Here is an 18,519-nt window from a genome sequence, read left to right as displayed (position 1 = left end):
CCAGAGTCAAACAGAGCGAGCAGGTAAAAAAGCAGCAAGAAATGTTAAGAACATTTTTCCTTTAAAACATTGTGTCCATTATCATCCATGAGAAACAATTAATGAGCTATAACTCAGGCTGTTAAAAACACATATGTAAAAGAATATCGTCTAATTATCATTATCATCAAAATCCCCCAAAATATCGAGATATTATTTTTTGTCCATATCGCACACCCCTATCTTAGGGTATAAAGTTTGGAACTGCTCCATAGACAATGAATTGAGAATGTTCTGAGTATATGGGTACATTTCCTGTTTCAGAACTGAGAACACAATAGAATAAAGTGGGATTTATACTTCTGTGTCGAATCAACAGCTTAGCCTCACATGTATCTCCCCAGAAATGTAACTATTTCCCTCAGTGGAAGTCACAAGTAAGAAACAATAAATTGTGAAGAAAAGCCTCCACAAAATAGCATTTTAAGTCTTGTGTGTAATTTAGCCTGCCTTCATATGAGTAGGGGAAAACTCCGCTAGTCCCTAGGCTAATTTATAGAATGTAAAATGCCATAGGCTTGTGCTAATAACATTAGCATATTATATTTGAATGTGTCCAGATAAAGACAAGTCCTTTGTCTGTGAATCCTGCGAGTTATAGTGAAGCCGATTTGTGTACTTGTAATCAAAACTGTCGCTAAGCCATGTCTAATGTGTGTTTTGAATCAACTAAACTTTACAGCACTCAACTAAACTTTACAGCACTCACAGAAACCATACCGCCGACTCTTGTTTTGGAGGTGTAACTGCACAGTGACACGGACACACCCCCACACAAGTATAAATGCTCACAATGACATAGGCTATGATGTAGGCTCTGCATAGAGCTGACGCACAACTATAAATCTGTCTTCAAGCTCACTGGTTAAAAAGAAAGCAAACATTCTGTGGGTTCACAAAATCGGACTCCCATTTACTGCCCTTGGAGCAGCTCCACGCTTTATATTATGACATCACAAGTTTGAGACTCACTTCTGTGGTTTCTGGCTTTGTTAGAAATTAGATCATGTTCACAACTATTGACTTAACTTTTTAACTTAATGGGGTAGTGTTCCCCTTCAACCAATTACAGCTCACTCATTCACAGTGTGGCTGTCTCATTCATTGAGCGCTCAACCAGCTGATAACTGGTTGTAAAGGTAGATCTTTACACCTTAAACCAGCTAAATGCTGCTGACATCCAGATGCCTGCCAACATGTTATCAACCTCATGGCTCACAGCAAACAATGGATACGAGAATTGTGGAGTAGTTCTGACCCATGCTCCCTCCTCCACATACATACACACATCCAGGCTGCAGAGCAGGCCATGTATGGCACAGTATATGTTTGTTGGCAGACTGGTGGTGTTGTCCTACAGCACTGCCTGTCTGTGTCTCTGCCTTTTCTCTGGTTACCTCCCATGGGACTGAGGAGGGATTCCCCCTCCCCACCAGCTGCTGTGCTCTGAGAGACAAAACACACCAGCAAATTTCAGCCAGACACAGAGAGAGAAACGTTCAGACACGACACTAAAAATACTGTAAATTAAAGCATGACAAAAGATTTGAGCATACCGCAACTTCATTTACCCTCCATTAGAATGAATAACGAACTTCTGGTCCCTGTTGATGCAACAAAGCATGAAGATGTGCACTCTGCTCTGTGCTACAAGAGGGGGGGCTTTATTCTATAATGATACAAGCCATGGCATTCATTAGATGACACTAACAACTTGTCCAGTATTTATCAGTTCATGAAAGACTCCTCCCAGTTTCCCCATGAAGGAAATAGATCCATGAGGCTTTTTTTTCTGTGACATTTACAACAAACCTCCTTTAATAACTGCATTGAATTGGATGGAAACATGTTGGCTGACAGTAAGTGTGGGGCAATCAGAGACGACTCAGAAGAGGACAGACAAAGCAGAAGTGCAGACTGAGTGAACAGGCAGCCCACATCCGCCGCACAGAGGAAATAAAACACGGGGGGGGCGAACACACACTCGCGCACACACACTGCACCGACATGCATGCACACAGTTTCATTTAATGACACGGAACAGATGTAAACAACTGACAGGGAAGGCTACAGCCATATGTTGAGCTCAAACTGCACACACATGCATGCACACACACACACACACAAAATCAGGGCTTGCTCAACCCGACCCATTAACTGACAGCACAGTGTAGTTCTGTAGTTTCTAGCCGCTTAGCCAAAGAGCTTTTCAGCAACATACTTAAAACCAGGCCATGTGTTTAAAGGGGCAGGTTATTTATTGTATCGCTCTCTAAGTATGTCATTACACTTAATTTAAAAGAAAAACAACGACATGAGTATTTTATGGGAAAACTGATACTTATACAATCTATTCAGTGTCTCTTTCAGCTTTTGGTTGCTATAGCAAAAACTGTTGTGATTGGCTGGCAGTACTGAAGACTCTGCCCCCTCTCACACATAGAAGATGGCTTTCGCTACTGATGTCTGATTTCTACAGAACTGGACTGCGTTGGATGGCTCCAATGCACAGGTAACCTCATTGTTTTGAGGTTTTTACAAACACCAAATCAATGGTTTTAATTAAATTCCAAAAGTAATGAAAAATCAAGTTTGGAATCAGGTTTCTTCTGCAATACACAGCTGTTGTCTAAAGGTTGAAATTTTAAATAGATTTTATATATACATTTCAGAATAGCATTTTTAGCCCCAAAATGTCACAGTGAAACTACAGCATGGTGGAGGTGCAAACATGAGGTTTGTCAGATGAAGTAACACTGAGATAAAATTCCATCAGCTTACCAGTGAACAGGAAGTTTCTCACTTGGTTTCAAAACATTACAAATTACTCAAACATCTAAAGGCAGGAAGTCCACAGTCATGCTAGCAGCTTTGTGAGATATGTTAGCATATCAGGAGATCACCAATGTCATCAGGGTCCATATTCTGGAGGCCCTGGGTGTCTGTAACAGATCCATCCAATAATTTCCCATATATTTTAGTCTGGACCAAAGAAGTGGACTGACTGACTGATCAAAATTGTATCAGAACACTAGCATGGCTAACATTCCCACAATTGCACCTGATTAAGTTCACACAAACTGCTATGGCAACCAAACAGCAACAGTCTGCCAAGAAGAGATAAAGTCTGCCATCCCTTCTGCAGCACATCAGTGACCTAATGAGGAGACGTTTAATGAGAGCTTTGACAGCACAAGGCTAATGCAGATCATCATAACCACAAAACATTATAAGGTCACAAAGAGGGAGGAATGAGGAAACAGCATCTAGAGCTACTAGCTATCAGCTAGTATCTGATGCAGGTGCTTTGATAATGATGCTCTGGTATAGACCAGACTCATATGACACAAAGAAATGTGCTGTCAGTAGACAAATTGGCGAGATGCGAAAAAGGTGTTAGAGTAGTAGTAGCAGTTAAAGTAGTGGGTTAACCAAGGCCTTCACACTGAGATAGGATGCTGATTATTCACTGTCAGTGTGGTAAATGGATAAGTAATGCTTGTGACAGTTGCTGCTGACGAAGAACTAACATTAATGACTAACATCAGCATGTGTACAAGTTCTTCTGAACATGGGAAAACTTGCAAAAATGTCCCAATGCCGGGAGACAGCAGCAGAAAAGCATGCCTTTCTTTTTTTTCAGATCTCAAGGACGAGTCAGACAACAGGTTAGTAAACAGCAGAAAGCTGCATGCATGGAGGCCTGTAAAAATGTTATGATGGTTAATTCTTTTATACATCTTACTTATTCAGTCTCTTTTCCAACTCGGTCAAGCGCTGCTTGGAGATGGGCAGTATTTTGTGGTGGAGCATCATTGCATCTCGCAGGCCTTCATTTATTAAGGCAGTGATACTAAACTTACAGGCCATTAGGGTTGGGTACTGTTCATAATTGAACCTATACAGTACTGGTACCGGTATCTGGAATTCGGTACCGGTACCAAACGGTACCTTATTTCGGTACTTTTTAAAGTCTAAACTTCTCAGTTTCAACATTTTATTGAGAACATTTAGGAACGGTGCTGCACGTTTTGTCTGCACATACATTTATTTTGAAAATTCAATAAAAAGATTTAAATAGAAAGAAATACAATTCCTTAAATTGGAAGTCTTTACCCCGCCTGCCTTGCACGTTGCGTTGCAAATATTGCAGCGAGCACTGTCTCCGTCGACTGGCGTGAAGTGCAGCCAGACTTTGGACCGCTTTCGGCTCGCCATTGTTGCTGAGTCTGAGGTGCGAGTCATGCGCTCTCGCTCCACCTCCACCTCAGATACCGAAATTTGGCACCGATTCATTTTAAGTGAATCGGTACTTGGTAGTACCGACATGAATCGGTACCAAGTACAAAAAGTACCGAGTTTCGGTACCCAACCCTACAGGTCTTGGGCCAAAAGTGGCCTGCAACAGAGTAGCGAGTGCCCCGCCAACTACTGGGAATTATTTTATTATGTGAATGTAAATAAAGTGCCAAATGCATAATAAGCCACCTGACCTGTGGAGGGCTGTCGGGACTAAATTTGCCTCTTGGCAAAGATGAGTAAGGACAGCACATGTCAAAATGTTTAAAACATGCAAATGATTTATTGTAAACTGATAAACATCACATTATAATAATATTTGTTTATTAGCTGTCCCCTGGCCTCCTGTCACTTTCCAAAAGTGGCACATCAAGTTGAGTATCCCTGTTTTATTAATTAAGGTATCATGAACATTCAGGTTCAGGCAAGGTTGCAAAACAATTAAACAGTCCCTCTAGGATCTCGCGGCAAAAAAACCTTGAATTTGCGGCCAATTTTGTCAAAAATTGTGCATTTTTATGTGATTTTTTGCAGGAAATTGCAGCAAATGACAAAAAATTGCGGCTAATGACAAAAGGAGAAAAAGTAATGTGATTTTTTTTTAAACTACTACCTCCAAAAAAAAAAATAAGTCATGTAATCACTTGCTATAATAATCATACTGACTATTACAAAAATAGCTGCAAATGTTTTTTATAGTTCTCTTCTTTAGTTTTACTTAATGAGTTTCAAAACATGGACTCCAATAATGTGACTTTAAAACAACATGTAAGGTACATCTTCTGTAAACATAACATTTTGATAAATTCAACACATATTGTATGCATTTACACAGTGCAAATTCTTACGTCAATACAGAGTGTTTCTTCATACTGCAGTGCCATTGGCGCGATTTGATGACGCGTCTGATGACTTTTCAAATGACTTCCGGTCAGCTGGAAAATGCGGAAATACGCAGAAAAATCGCAAGTCTCCGCAAATATTGCGGACTTTCGTTGACTTTGCGTCAAGTATTGCGATCGCAGGATCGCGACTTTCTGCAGGGACTGATTAAAAGATATGTCTATAAAACAAGTGTTCGTATAACATGAAATATATGCATTCAGATGTGTCAGAATTATAATCCAAACACATGTCAAATTGCATTGACATCTATAGGATCTGAGCTTTTCTATCCTCCAAAAGGGGTGTGGTCGTGACGGTTTGTGAAGTACCCGTATGTGCCCATCTAGTCGATGACAGCCCTGCCCTTTGGTGGTATGCAGCTATTCTAGGAGTTTCTAAAGCTGTCAAAACCATTTTCTGCACCATGATTTGGTTTTGGTTTGCACCAAAATAAACAGAGCTGGAGCCAGGACTGTTGAGCCATGAGACTTGTTCACAATTTCAATCCAATGTATTGTTGTGAATGTAAGCTAATCATAGCTGTTGTCTGTCACAACAGAGTTTTTCTGAGCCACCTTTAACCTATACTGGTATTGTGGTCCCTGCACAGGCTCGGCTAAAGCGGCCCTTAGCAACAGCTTGACTTTTTAGGTATTTGTGCCTGAAAAGCAACAGGAAGAAATAAACAGTAATTTAGGGTTTTAGCCTACAGACGTTGGTTTAGTGTTTTTTAAACAGTCTGGATAATGATGAGAACAGAGCTCCCGTCATGGTCTTAAAACAACTCAAACCAGGGCCAAACTGACTTTAAATAACCTTAGACAATGCAATACTTCACTTAAATTCAAAGAAATAGACCTTTCTAAACTGCACAGAGTAAATAAGACGATGTGGAAAGGGAGAAGGGGTTAGTTATTTGATGAAAGGCCAACATCAGGTCTGTAACCCACATTGTAAGCCATCTTACAGGAACACACACGCACGCACGCACGCACGCACGCACGCACGCACGCACACACACCTCCTTTCTTCATTCATTATTTCTCAAAGTCAGCTGCTGGCCTCCTTAGTTGTGGTATGAGTGTGTGTGCTGGCTGTCCAGCTCCCCTCCTGCTCTGAAGTTTAACAACAAGCTTTTGTCTCTCACATCCCCAGAGGCCATATGAGACTGGAGGTCAATTTATTAACTCTGTGCCCATGCAACAACATTTTCATTGCTTCTGCTGCTGGACTAGCTAAAATTGCACTTCTGTGACCCGTTGTTGGTCCCAACAATCCTTTTTTTAATAAAGCAATAAGTAAGAACTCAATATCTAGTTTATTACTCGGAGGAGTGTCCCAGTCCCAGTCTGAGGACTTTAATATTGAGTATGCCATATTTTGATTTCCTCCATTTTCTACAGTGCCCACTTAAGCATTAGGTGGGCCTACATTAAAATTAGAAAAGCAATTTCGATCCATGGAGAGGAGATACAGTGTGGCTATGCTCTTGCAGGAAGGTCTGAACCCGGATATGCACAACATGAAGACAATGTACCTGCAAAATGTTACTGATAACAACAAGTAAAGGGATCCTCCTTTTTTTGCTATTTAACCCAAATAATCTCTGCTTGCATTACTCCCTGTCGATGGTTAAAATATCATTAAGTAACACCACTAGCTGCTTTCTTTTTAATGTTATTTTGTGGGCTGTACATTTCACCCACTCACAACACAATGGGGCATTTTTATAGCTGTAGTTCCCAGAGTAAATAAACAAAGGAGCAAAAATGGACTGGTCTATATGTAACAGGCTGGCAACAAGCTACCAGGTCCTTAAGGGCCTCAGTATGCTTCAAACATACTAGGTCGTACAACAAGTCATCCAACCACATCTAAGGGCAAAGTGCTCTGTTCTGAATGGCCACACTCAAAGGTGGGGCAAACAGCCTGTGTCTTCTGTATCTTTGTAGTTTCCATATAATGAATTGTACAAGTGAGGATAACAGCAAAAACTTTTGAACAATCTCTCTTTGAAGGCATTCAGTTGTACTCAATCAATATGACAATGGTAGTTGTGCAAAGAATGAAATAGAATTAACATGTCATGGCTGTATGCCTTCACAAATTAGTCAAGTTGCAGTTACAGTTTACATCCATGTCTGTCTTGACACATATGTAGGAATGACAGTAGACAATGCTTCAAATATCAGCTTTGCTGCAAAGAAGCTACATATTCTAAAATGTGGATGCTTCACAAACATCTTCAACCTGACAGCACAGAGGATCCATGCAGTCAGTATTGTTTCAAGATCAGTGTCAGCAAATCAGTATCTGACCAAATGTCTCCCCGTCTGTTCCTGACATTCAATAATGGCCAGAAAAGTGTTTTTGCAGAGTAATATGATGTCACAGTGAAGTTGACCTTTAACCTTTTGGATATAAAATGTTGTCACTTCGTCATTTTATCCCATTAGACAAATGTAGTCATATTTAGCATATGAATTCTTGAGATATGGCTGAAAACATGTTTTGTGAGGTCACAGTGACCTTGACCCTTGGCCACAAAATTCTAATCAGTTCATCATTGATCAATTCATCCAAGAGTAAGTTTGTGCCAAAATTTTAAGAAATTCCCAATTTTTGGTACTGTGACACTACTAATCTGGAGGGGGTTCATCTGCAAAAACTAATGAAAAACTAAACAATGGTATTCTGTATTCAGTACTCGGTACTCAGCCAAGCGTTTAATTTTATTCAGCTTCGGCTTCGGCCACAAATTTTCATTTCGGTGCATCCCTAAAAATCAGTTCATCGTTGAGTCCAAATAGATGTTTGTGCCAAATTTAAAGAAATTCCCTTAAGGCCTTCTTAAGACGTGTTCACAGGAATGGGACAGAAGAACGTATGTATGGCAGGACAGATGGACAACCTGAAAACATAATGACTGCGGCCATGGATATCGCCAGCACAGAGGCATAAAAAAGAAAAAGGGGATAAAAGTTCAAAGCCCCTGTACTTTTTACTTCCACATACCTGACCAATTACAGCAAAAATGGGCATGGCTGTAAGACTGTCTGTTTTGAAATTTGTAGGACACAACTCTGCTGTCAGATTATCTGACAGGAATTTCATATGAAGCGCACTGAGGCCTTGCTGCCACACTTGATAAATTAAAACTTGCTTCTTCTCTAAATGGCTCTCCATGATCAGCAATAGCAAGATGAACCTCCCGAATTATCAGCCCAAATGCTACTGAAGCACTCATTAATCATTTCCACTGCAGGCTCATTATTTTCCACTTTAAGAGAACAAAGCAAAGAAAACCACAGGAATCCAGGCTGAAACAAAGAATGCTGAATATTGTACTGCAGGTAATTTGCAATTTAATAGATTTTCAGATTCAGAGCTGAAGAGCTTGGGAAATAATCAATGATATTATCTATTTAATAGTCAATGGGTTGTTTAAGTCATTTGTCAAGCAAAAATGCCAAACCAAGACCATTTCTAGCTTCTCAATTTAGTTTTTCCTTGTCATTCATGACAGTAATCTAAATAGCCTATTAGAATTGTGTGAAATTTTCAATGTTGTAATTAAGACTGGGAAACTGAGGGATATTGTGAAAGCTTCAATTCGACAGACTTGATGCTTAGTATTACAGAAGTGCCTGAAAAGCAGACAAACATGAATGCCTCCATGAGTCTAAATTTAAGTAGTGTCATATTGTCAATGCACTCACATCACACCGCACAACACTCATAAACATCAGAACCTTCATCATCTCTAGCATCCGTCACTTATAACACGACCACAGCTTTTGGTTATTTTGTCGCTAGTGAGTTTCAACAATTTAAAAAGAAATCTCTTGGTTAAGCTTCTCAGACGTGAAAATGTGCCATCCTTCCTTGTCTTAACATTTAAGGAAATTAACTATTTGGCTTTTGGGCTGTTGATAGAAAAGGGCATTTGATGACATTACTTTGAGCGCCAGCAAATTCTAATAGGTGTTTTTAAGTGCTCTCTGATTAATTGAAAAATTGACCTAAAGAGAAAGAAGTTAGTCGCACCCCTATGTCACTGTAACAGACCCAAGTGTTATCCTGTTTGTCAACATCTTGGAATAAAACCAGTTGACCAAACAATACACCTCCAACTCAGTAATGCTCTTTAAAGCAGGGAACATGTCTTCTTTATCACAGAGCTTTTGTACAGATTCACGTACAACAGCTCTGTGCACAATACAGCAATAACAAAATACATGACAAATGTTATTGTGTGTGCTTTGTGAAACATCGAACAAAAATAAAAAATTATACTGTCCCATAGTTATACAATCATTTTTAGCATGAAAGTGATCAGATTTAAAGATGTAGAATACTGGCACCATATGCGTTCATTTGACAGCTTCAATCCAGTAACACAGAGATTATCATTTATCATTTCAAAACCCATACTTAGTAAACCTAGTTATTACAGCGTTTGCCCTAGAGTGGGCTGTGTAGATTCACTTGTAGGTCCAGAAGGTGCACACAACATACAATGGCTACGCTTTGTTCCCTTCAACCGCTCCGAGCTACCGGGAAACACTCTGGGGGAGGCAAGCCAAGTCTCCTTCTTTGTGTGTGTGTGTGTGTGTGCGCGCGCGCGTGTGCGTGTGTGTGTGGGTGAACCTTTGACCTTCCTTCGGGAAGCTGCTTCGTAGAGGAAGGGGGGGGGGGGTTATCATAAACACTGCAGGTCCTCCACAGCCCAGTCTTATCCCAGTTAAAACTAACAAGATGAGCTGCATCTTTACATCTGCAAACGCCTCTTTGAAACTTGAATATGAAAATGTGCCTGAATAAATGTGTCTGAAAAAGACAAACAGCAGTCCAGTGTCAGTGATATAGTCTATATAGTATAAGAGATATCAAATGAAAGTTTCTGCCATTTACGCACAAGAACTGCTGATTTAAAAAAAACAAAAAAAATACTGCTAAATTGGCTAGAACCTAATCTGATTCAAGCCTGGGGGCAACAATGAGAAATTACAGCCCAGGCCCAATCTGGTTCAAGCAGAGAATCAGAGCTCTAATGTGCAAGTTTGCTTTCAGCAAACAACGTGTTATAAAGCATTAAGAGTGGGGGACATAGCTTTGTGTGATGATGGTTAACTGAGTATCCATTGATTTTGGGTTGTCTTTCAGGAAAAAGAAATACACATTTGAAGAAGTCAACTTGGGCTTCAGGTTGAGATCAAATGAAAAAAGCCCTTTATACCATTTTAGCGCACATGCCTAGGCAATTTGTGCACGTACTTAACAAAAATATATGCCCAAAAATCCTTGGATTCTCCTATCAAAATCTAATTATGTTTTCTTTCTGTAAAAGAAAATATAATGTATGCTTACAATACCAATTCAAGTCAAAAATATCATGACATCTACACATCAATCAATCTGCGACCTTTAGCCACACAGAACTAAGATTAAGTTAGCTAGCAACAGCGTGCTACATCTGTGTCTTCTTTTTCCGAAAATATTTTGGTTATGGGCCGCCGGCTAAAAGAATTTATTCACTTTGAGAAAAGTGGCATCTGTTACAGCTCCAGATTATGCGCAAGGCATTTTGTTAGACTGCTTCAGCAACTGTTACATGGAGCATATAATGTACTTTGTCATTCTTTCCCTGATAGATACTACTATCCTGTCAGCATTACACCCCCATTGCCTTACTGTTATGACACGGCCACTTTTAAACGATCAAATCTAATTCCTCCTAAGATTATGTCCTGCTTGCCTATCCTGTTCCATTTGGGAATGCATCACAATACTAAGGCAAGATACCGCTGTTTGAGCTGGACATTAACGAACTGTAACAGCCATTTATAAAACAAACATGGGATCAGTCAATAGAGAAATGAATCAGATGGTTATTCAAAAATGAAAAAGAAAAGAAAAGTTGCAGCCCTAGACTCACAGTATATATTGTCATATTACCAAACCCCACCAAATATCAAATATACGAACATAATCTAACCAAATGCATTAACAGTTGCAGACAGAATTCTTTTGATTGCTGTTTTTGGTTTGGTCAGAGGTGGGCGCCTCTCAAGACTACATCTGAACAGTTTACATACTGAGAAGGTTAAGTCTTTCTCAGATTTAGCCTTACTACTGATTCCACCAACGTAAAATCAAACCATCAAACAACACTGTTCATGTGAAGCTTAACTCTGGCTGCTATGTTCTAGGAGGATGTCATGATCATCAACCACAGACCATACATGCATTGTTTCAAGAAAAATCACTGCAAATGCAAAATTTTGTTGTCTTCATTTCAACAATGTTATCCTGTTTGTTATGCCGGTTAACTAGCAAAAGCTTCTTAGGTGGGAGCTTGATGTAATGCTCTTTGTTCCCATCAAGCTTTTGCCCTCTCCCAGCAACATTCACTGCTTTTTTGTAAGCAGGAAAACAACAGAACACATCAACACTAAGAGGAAACTGTTCCATTTATTATTAAAGGGGTATTTCACAGCTAGAAAGATTGTCTTTTATAAAGCTACGATGTCTATGCAGCACAAAGACGCAAATACTTTTGAAATTGTTGCTACAAACAGAGAGAAAACAAAGAAAAAGGATGCTTGTCCTCAACAGGGAGAACACCTACAACTACCAGAACGCACTGCACACCAAACCAATAAATGCTCCTACTGGTGGGTAATTTAATACAAACATGTCTGTTTGACACAATGCCTACAAGCTGGAAAGAAGCAATCTCGATCTCTTGCAGTTAAACATGTTTCAGCAAACATTAGTTTCACAGTTTGGCCTCAGTTTTTTCAGCCTCCATTTTCACTGTGCAGGAAACAGTTCCTGTTCACAAACTCTCGCTATTACAGCTAAACAGGGCCCTGAAATATGTTTCTAAAAACACTGTAGGGGAGAAATAGGCAATGCAGTAACATAAACTTGATATATATTTGATAAGCACCGCCTAGTGTTGCCGTTTGTTCGATTTTCAGTCTAAGTTTGAGAGATAAAGAGGAGCAGGTCAGTTTCTTGATCTACGTCTTAACTCTTTGTGTTCGCGGTGCCAGCATGGGTGGCGGGCAATACGAAAATGGAAAGTACAGCTTGTAGTTTCAACAACAGCTCAAGAACAAGAAAAACTCCACAAGATGACATAATAACATCATCCAATGGAGTTTCACCAGAGGCAAAGAGGAATATAGGCAGTGGTTAGACAGGGGGAAGTTTAGCACAGTTCATTGACACGTACTACCCACACTGCTTTGATACAAAGCTGGCTGAAAATCAAAAGTAAAGTAAAGCAAAGTATCTCTATCTTGTAAGAAAAGTTAATGTATGCTTCTGGGGGGCTTACACTGTGCTCCAGATCTCACTCAGATTTCTGCCCTCATTCATCTTACATAGGGATTAGTTTAGACCTAAGGCGAGACCATATCTGACAACCAGCATGACAGTTTGGTGAATCAGCTAGGACTGTCACCATCACACACACACACACACACACACACACACACACACACACACAAAACACACACAAAACACACACACAGCTTTGCTGATACATCGTCTGTGTGGCATAACTACCAGGTATCTCAGTGAAACCTACAGCACCTCATTACTCACACACTAGACATTACCACAACGACAGCCCAGGTGCTGCAAAAGCATGTGTTCAAGACTAAATGTCTACAATTTGGCCTATAGAAGAGCAGGACCCTAGAATTACAGCTAAATGAATAACAAATGAGTCACCAGGAGCCAATGTGAGTGACGGTGATGTCACCAGCCGCCTTGTTCAATGTGGAGGTGAAGCCAAGGTTGATTGACATGGTGAACATATCCCATTTGAAATAGCTCTGGTGATATTTTTGACCTCCCCCTGGAATTTATGACTTTCCCCGTTTTAAATTAATGTCCAAAAATCCAAGTCCAGTACAGAATATGTCACGTCTGGTAAAATGCCTGAGCAACCCTCACTGGTCGGCACCAGAAGTACTAGTTGGCTAAACTTATCATTAATATTATTATTATTTTACATGATTGTGTTAACCATATGAATGTGCCTAAAGATTTATTTTCCTGTGGAATATTGCTGTCAATTAATATTATTTGTTAACGTTTATGGCATTTAAAATAAATTGAGCTGGTTAGTGAAAAATGTGATAAACAATTTCAAATGACTCTTATAATACACAATTTTTTTTGGACAATGTTAAACTTTACAGATTAAACTGTGCTCAATTTTGATTTTGTTATTTTGTTTTCTTACTTTTAGACTACTCGACTAGTCAGAATTTCAACTCCTGTTTAAATGTCAGGGAAATTAATCATTAGAAGCATCCCTAGTGCCAACAGTGACTGATTCTTCTTTCTTCTTTTTGTAGACCTTTCTTAGGGCAGATACTTTGACTAGACTTGACTATTCTTCTTATCATTATCATAGTCTATAATTTATCAGTCAAAAAAAGACATAAGTTTGCTGATTCAAGCTTCTTGATGATAAACATTTGCTGTTTTCTTGAAATGTCAACTTGGACTTATTTGAGATATGGAGGTTGTAATTACTTATGGAGGTTCAATCGTCATAGCAGGAAAACCACAGGTGTAAATACTGGCATTACTGGTGGCTCCATTCTGTTGAAGTGACCCAGTAAATCATGACAGGAATCAAACACTGACCACTGCAGAATCCTGAAAGTGGAGCACCTAGAGCCAATGCAGCCATCATTAATGTAATTAACTACACCTGTGCTTTCCTGCTATGAGTCAAATGTCTGCTGTGGAACACATCTATATCCAGCCCTGGAAAATAATCCCAGGTGGAACTAATAATGTTAATTATGACTCTGTTCCGTTTAAGTCCAACAGTAAGTGTGCCAATGAGGCAGTATGCACACTACTAGAACGTTCACAATGGCGCACCTTAATGGAATACAGCCGTTATTAATTAATGTTATTAGTGTCACCTGTGTTTGACAAACCAAAATGTCAACTGTGTCAAAAGTCTATTCCAGCTTAACAGCGCAAGGCTCTAATCTATTGATTACGGTCACTTACTGTATGTTGGAGTTCTTACCCATGAAAATCAAGACCCTTATTAATCCAAAGAATTCACATTTAAAAAATTACACCAATAAAAGGTCCAGTGTGTGTGGAATTTAGGGTGATATAATGGCAGAAATATTGGCAGAAACTCTGCTAGCCAACAGGCTAATTTAGAGCAGTGGTTCCCAACTGGTGGGTCACAGTCCAAAAGTGGGTCGTGGGTCCATTCTGGACCAGTCTGCAAAAACACACTTTATTTTAAAGTTCAGTAAATTTCCAGCAGCACGTAGCTTTATTTTGACATGTCATCCCCTGCTGTAGATTGAGTGACAAGTGGACAGCTACTTGACAGAGACAGCAAACTAGCTCAATGACATGGCCAAGCACAAGTATGACACTTAATGTATTTTACTGTGAGGACCTTCAACTAATGACTAAGGAGAAATCTAGACCCTGGGTTCAGTTGGGAACCACTGATTTAGACAATGTGATAATGATAACATTATGGAATATAAAATAAGCATAACAATTGTTGTGTTTTCATTACCTTAAAATGATCAGTTAAATATCTACATAGGGAGCAGGTCCTCATCCATGGAGATCGCTATGTTGCACGGCCAGTCTACAGTAGCCCAGACTGGACAAACCAAAAACTGACTCTATATAGGGATATTTGTATTTTAGTCCCTAATGTGGGTTAAGCTCCAAAAACGCTCAGTCCTACACAAGTCAATAGCGTCATTCATTACAACCCCCACAAAACAAGCCCTAGTTGGGAACCCTAATGACACCACTATGACATCATCAAGGTTTTTTTGGTCAGACTTGACATAGCTTCTCCAGAGCCACAGAATACATCGTAAATATTTTGCCACAGGCTACAGTAAACCGTCAATGTACAATAACTTTGAAAACCACAGTTGTATCTTTGACTGACTAGCCCAGCTGGATTATTAGTTTATCCAAGAACCTGTGCTTGGATAAACACATCCTAATCAAGTGGCATTACCATAGGTATGGGATACAATCATCACATCCATAGTCATTAGGGTTGGGTTGCTCCAGTGGCAGGTGCCTGTGTGTGTGTGTGTTCATGTGTGTTCAAGGCCTCCTCATCCCACAGGGCCTAGACCTGGGTTGTTATGAGCAGATGGTCATAATTACCAAAGCACAGAAAGCAGTAGTGGAGGATAGGGGTTGCTGCTTCAAATCCCTGCATAGCCAGATTGATTTCAGCAACCTGGATGGGGTAATCCTCTTTTCAACAAGGCGAGGCCAAGGTAGTTCCCTTTAATCCACAGTGTCATCCACACCTACCTCACTGTTCAGTTTTACTCTCTGTTGTCGTTATCAATAGCCTCCATGTCCTGGACAATTTAGCTCAATGGGATGAAGCGAGTGACACACATTCAGGGAGTCCTGGAGGGTTCTTACTAAAGGTTTCACTGTTGATGCACTATAGGCTCATCGCTCAAAGCAGAAACTACATGCTATAGCCAACATAGTAAAGCTGTGAACAACATGAAACTTAGCAAAAGAAGATCCAATGTCAGGGAAAGTATGTAGAAACGCCTCCGTCTCTAAGGGACTGTTCATTATTTCGTATTTATTGTAAATGCCCTCTGAATCCCACTGGTGGGTTTAAAATGCATGTTTTAATTAAGAAATGCCAAAATACACCCTGTATATCATAGCCAGAAACTATGAACACAGAAAATATTGTCAGATTTTCAAATTCTAACAATCCTTGAACATCATGTGTTATACATGCTTCCATCTTCAGCAGGATTTTATACTTCTGCATCAAATTAACACCGTACCTACAGCGTAGGCTCTGTGTATACGCGTACCCCACGCCGAAGCCTGACATGAGCCTCCCAGAAATGTAAACCAACGCCACAGCGACAAAAACCTACTGGTTATGTTTGCACAGTGTAAACCAAGGTCTTATTTACTCTTATTTCACAGATAAGAAACAATAAATCTTGAAGACATTAAAGCCCCCACACAATGGCATTTAAGTCCTATGACGACTTATCCTGGTTTCATCTGCGTAGAGAAAAACTCTGCTAGCTGCAAGGCAGATTTATGCAATGTAAAATGTCGTAGACTTATGCTAATAATGGTAGCATGTTGTATTTGTGGGGAAAATGCATTTAGTATAAGACAAATGTTTTGTTGGTGAACCTTGTGAGTTGTAATGAAGCCAAATCTTGTAACGTTACCTTTGTGAAATGTTGCTGTTGTGCCTGGCTTCATATGAGTGGAGAAAAATTCCGCAAGCCAATAGGCTAATTTAGATAATGTAAAATGCCACAGACTTGTGCTAATTATAGTAGCATGTTGTATTTGCGGGAAAAATGTGTCCAGCAAATTAGTGTTTTGTCTGTGAATCTTGCAAGTTATAATGGAGCTGATTTGTGTACTTGTGTTTGAAACTGTCACCATTAAGCCATGTTTAATGTGTGTTTTAGGTGTGTTTTGAATAAATCAAACTTTACAACATTTCAGAGACCCCACCGGCAACTAGCATGGAGGTGGAACTGTACAACGACACCACCGCACATATTTCACTGCTCACAACAACGTAGGCCATGTGCATAAGTTGTGATGAAGGCTTTGAATAGAGCTGACGCAGAACCATAAATCCAGCTTTACAAATCACTCAATTCTACATCTCATTTAAAATTTTGCCAAAAAAATAAAGCGTTTGCAATAACCAAATCCTTTAATAAATCATTACATTCTGCATTTTAACGGTCATGTCAATTGTGAAAAACCAAGGTTGTCTTCAACTCCAGGATTTCAACTTGCCAAGTTACCGACAGGGCCACTGTTGTATACGGTTTTTAACTCCTGTAAAGTTTGCTTGTGGTGTGAGGCTTTAATACTTACATGTGGTGTGAATATTTAAAAAAAATGTTGTTGTTTTTTCAATGTTATTTGTGGTGAAGAGAGTGTCATGCATTTTCCCCAGTTATTCAAGGAGAAAGAAAAGTCAAACCCAGGCCACCTACCTCCTCTGATAAATAAAGTACAGTCCCTAATAAGAGGATATGTTAAGGAAGAGGAACTGACATTTTTTGCCCTTTTAACTTTGAAGTCCACTTTTAAAAAAAACACGTCAACAGACTTCTTTTAAAAAGCTGAAACTTAGTGTGGATTTGTCCCTTAAAATAAGCCTAAGGAGCTTTTGTTTTTAAAAACTATACAGTTCTGCTGTGCAATGCATGCTGACGGCAACACTGAGCTCACACTGCAGTTGGGTGAAAAAAGACTGACATTACGGGCCAGTTTAAAAAATGTTACTGGTTTAACAACAGTTTGGTGGGTTATACGCGTGCTGAAATAAGAGAGGTCCTGATAAACTGAAAGAAGTCTTCATTGATAATGTACGACCTATAGAGTTGTTTTTGACAGTCATGACGCCAAATGAAACTGCGGAGTTAGTTGTGTGAGTGTTGTGAAACGTGTCGGGCTTGAGGAAGGATGTGCCTTCCCCGTTAGAAGAAAGAAGCAGGTGGCGATAAAACAAAAGGCGGTTCTCATAATAACAGCTAGCTCGCTCGGACTGCTTTGTAAGTTGAGGAAAACAGTGAAAAGCAAACCGACCTGCATGTGTAATGTCGGACAGGTCGTAGTTCCTGGCGCTCCGGGGAAACTCCTTCAGTTTTCGGTTGGATAAGTTGAGAGCCCCGCTCGCGGCAGCCTCCTCGAGCGCCTTCTCCACGCTCCGGCTGGCCGCTACTGTGGCAGGCAGCTGGGCTCCATCCCCAGCAGCCATCAAATGGACAGGTCTACCTCCTCTTTTACTTTGTTTGAAGCGTCCGCTCCACTTTCATACCCCTGTGGATTGTTATAGACTCCAATCTGAGCGCGCTCCTTGGCAACTTCTTTAAAAGTACAAAATTAAATCCCAGTAAATCAGGTAGCGATGTGAGTTGTGATTGCGCCTCTCACACAACGGGAGCTATCGTTTCCACTACTAAACGAGAGGAGAGCGGCAAGAGCTGTCAATCTTTCAGGAAGTTGCGTTAAGCTAGCGAATTTCACAACAATGTTACAGGAACACTGTGTCTTTCCTTCAAAATAAAAGTGCAAAACTTTGAGTTTCTAAAGAGAAAAAAAAAAATCAACTCAGTTTTTTATCACATTAACATTTGTGACTACAGCTCTGTCGCCAACATGGCTTCCCTTTCTTCCAGATAAAAAACGTTTATCGTGACATTAAAGGGGCAGTTCTGATTTTTTGAAGTT

The 18,519-nt window shown here is 39.9% G+C and overlaps 1 protein-coding gene across 2 annotated transcripts in view; it reads right to left on the bottom strand.

Annotated features, from left to right (window-relative positions):
* lrch4 (leucine-rich repeats and calponin homology (CH) domain containing 4) overlaps positions 1 to 18,279 on the bottom strand; it is an 80,724-nt gene extending 62,445 nt beyond the window's left edge. For both annotated transcript variants that reach the window (XM_049568019.1, XM_049568018.1), the window contains exon 1: positions 17,875 to 18,279. In XM_049568019.1, the coding sequence (XP_049423976.1) occupies positions 17,875 to 18,046 (172 nt within the window). In that variant the 5' untranslated portion in view covers positions 18,047 to 18,279. The remainder of the gene's footprint in view (positions 1 to 17,874) is intronic.
* Positions 18,280 to 18,519: the final 240 nt, after the last annotated feature.

This window comes from Epinephelus fuscoguttatus, linkage group LG23 (genome assembly GCF_011397635.1).
Source record: "Epinephelus fuscoguttatus linkage group LG23, E.fuscoguttatus.final_Chr_v1".
In the NCBI taxonomy this organism is placed as follows: domain Eukaryota; kingdom Metazoa; phylum Chordata; class Actinopteri; order Perciformes; family Serranidae; genus Epinephelus; species Epinephelus fuscoguttatus.
This window is presented reverse-complemented; position numbering and strand designations above follow the sequence as displayed.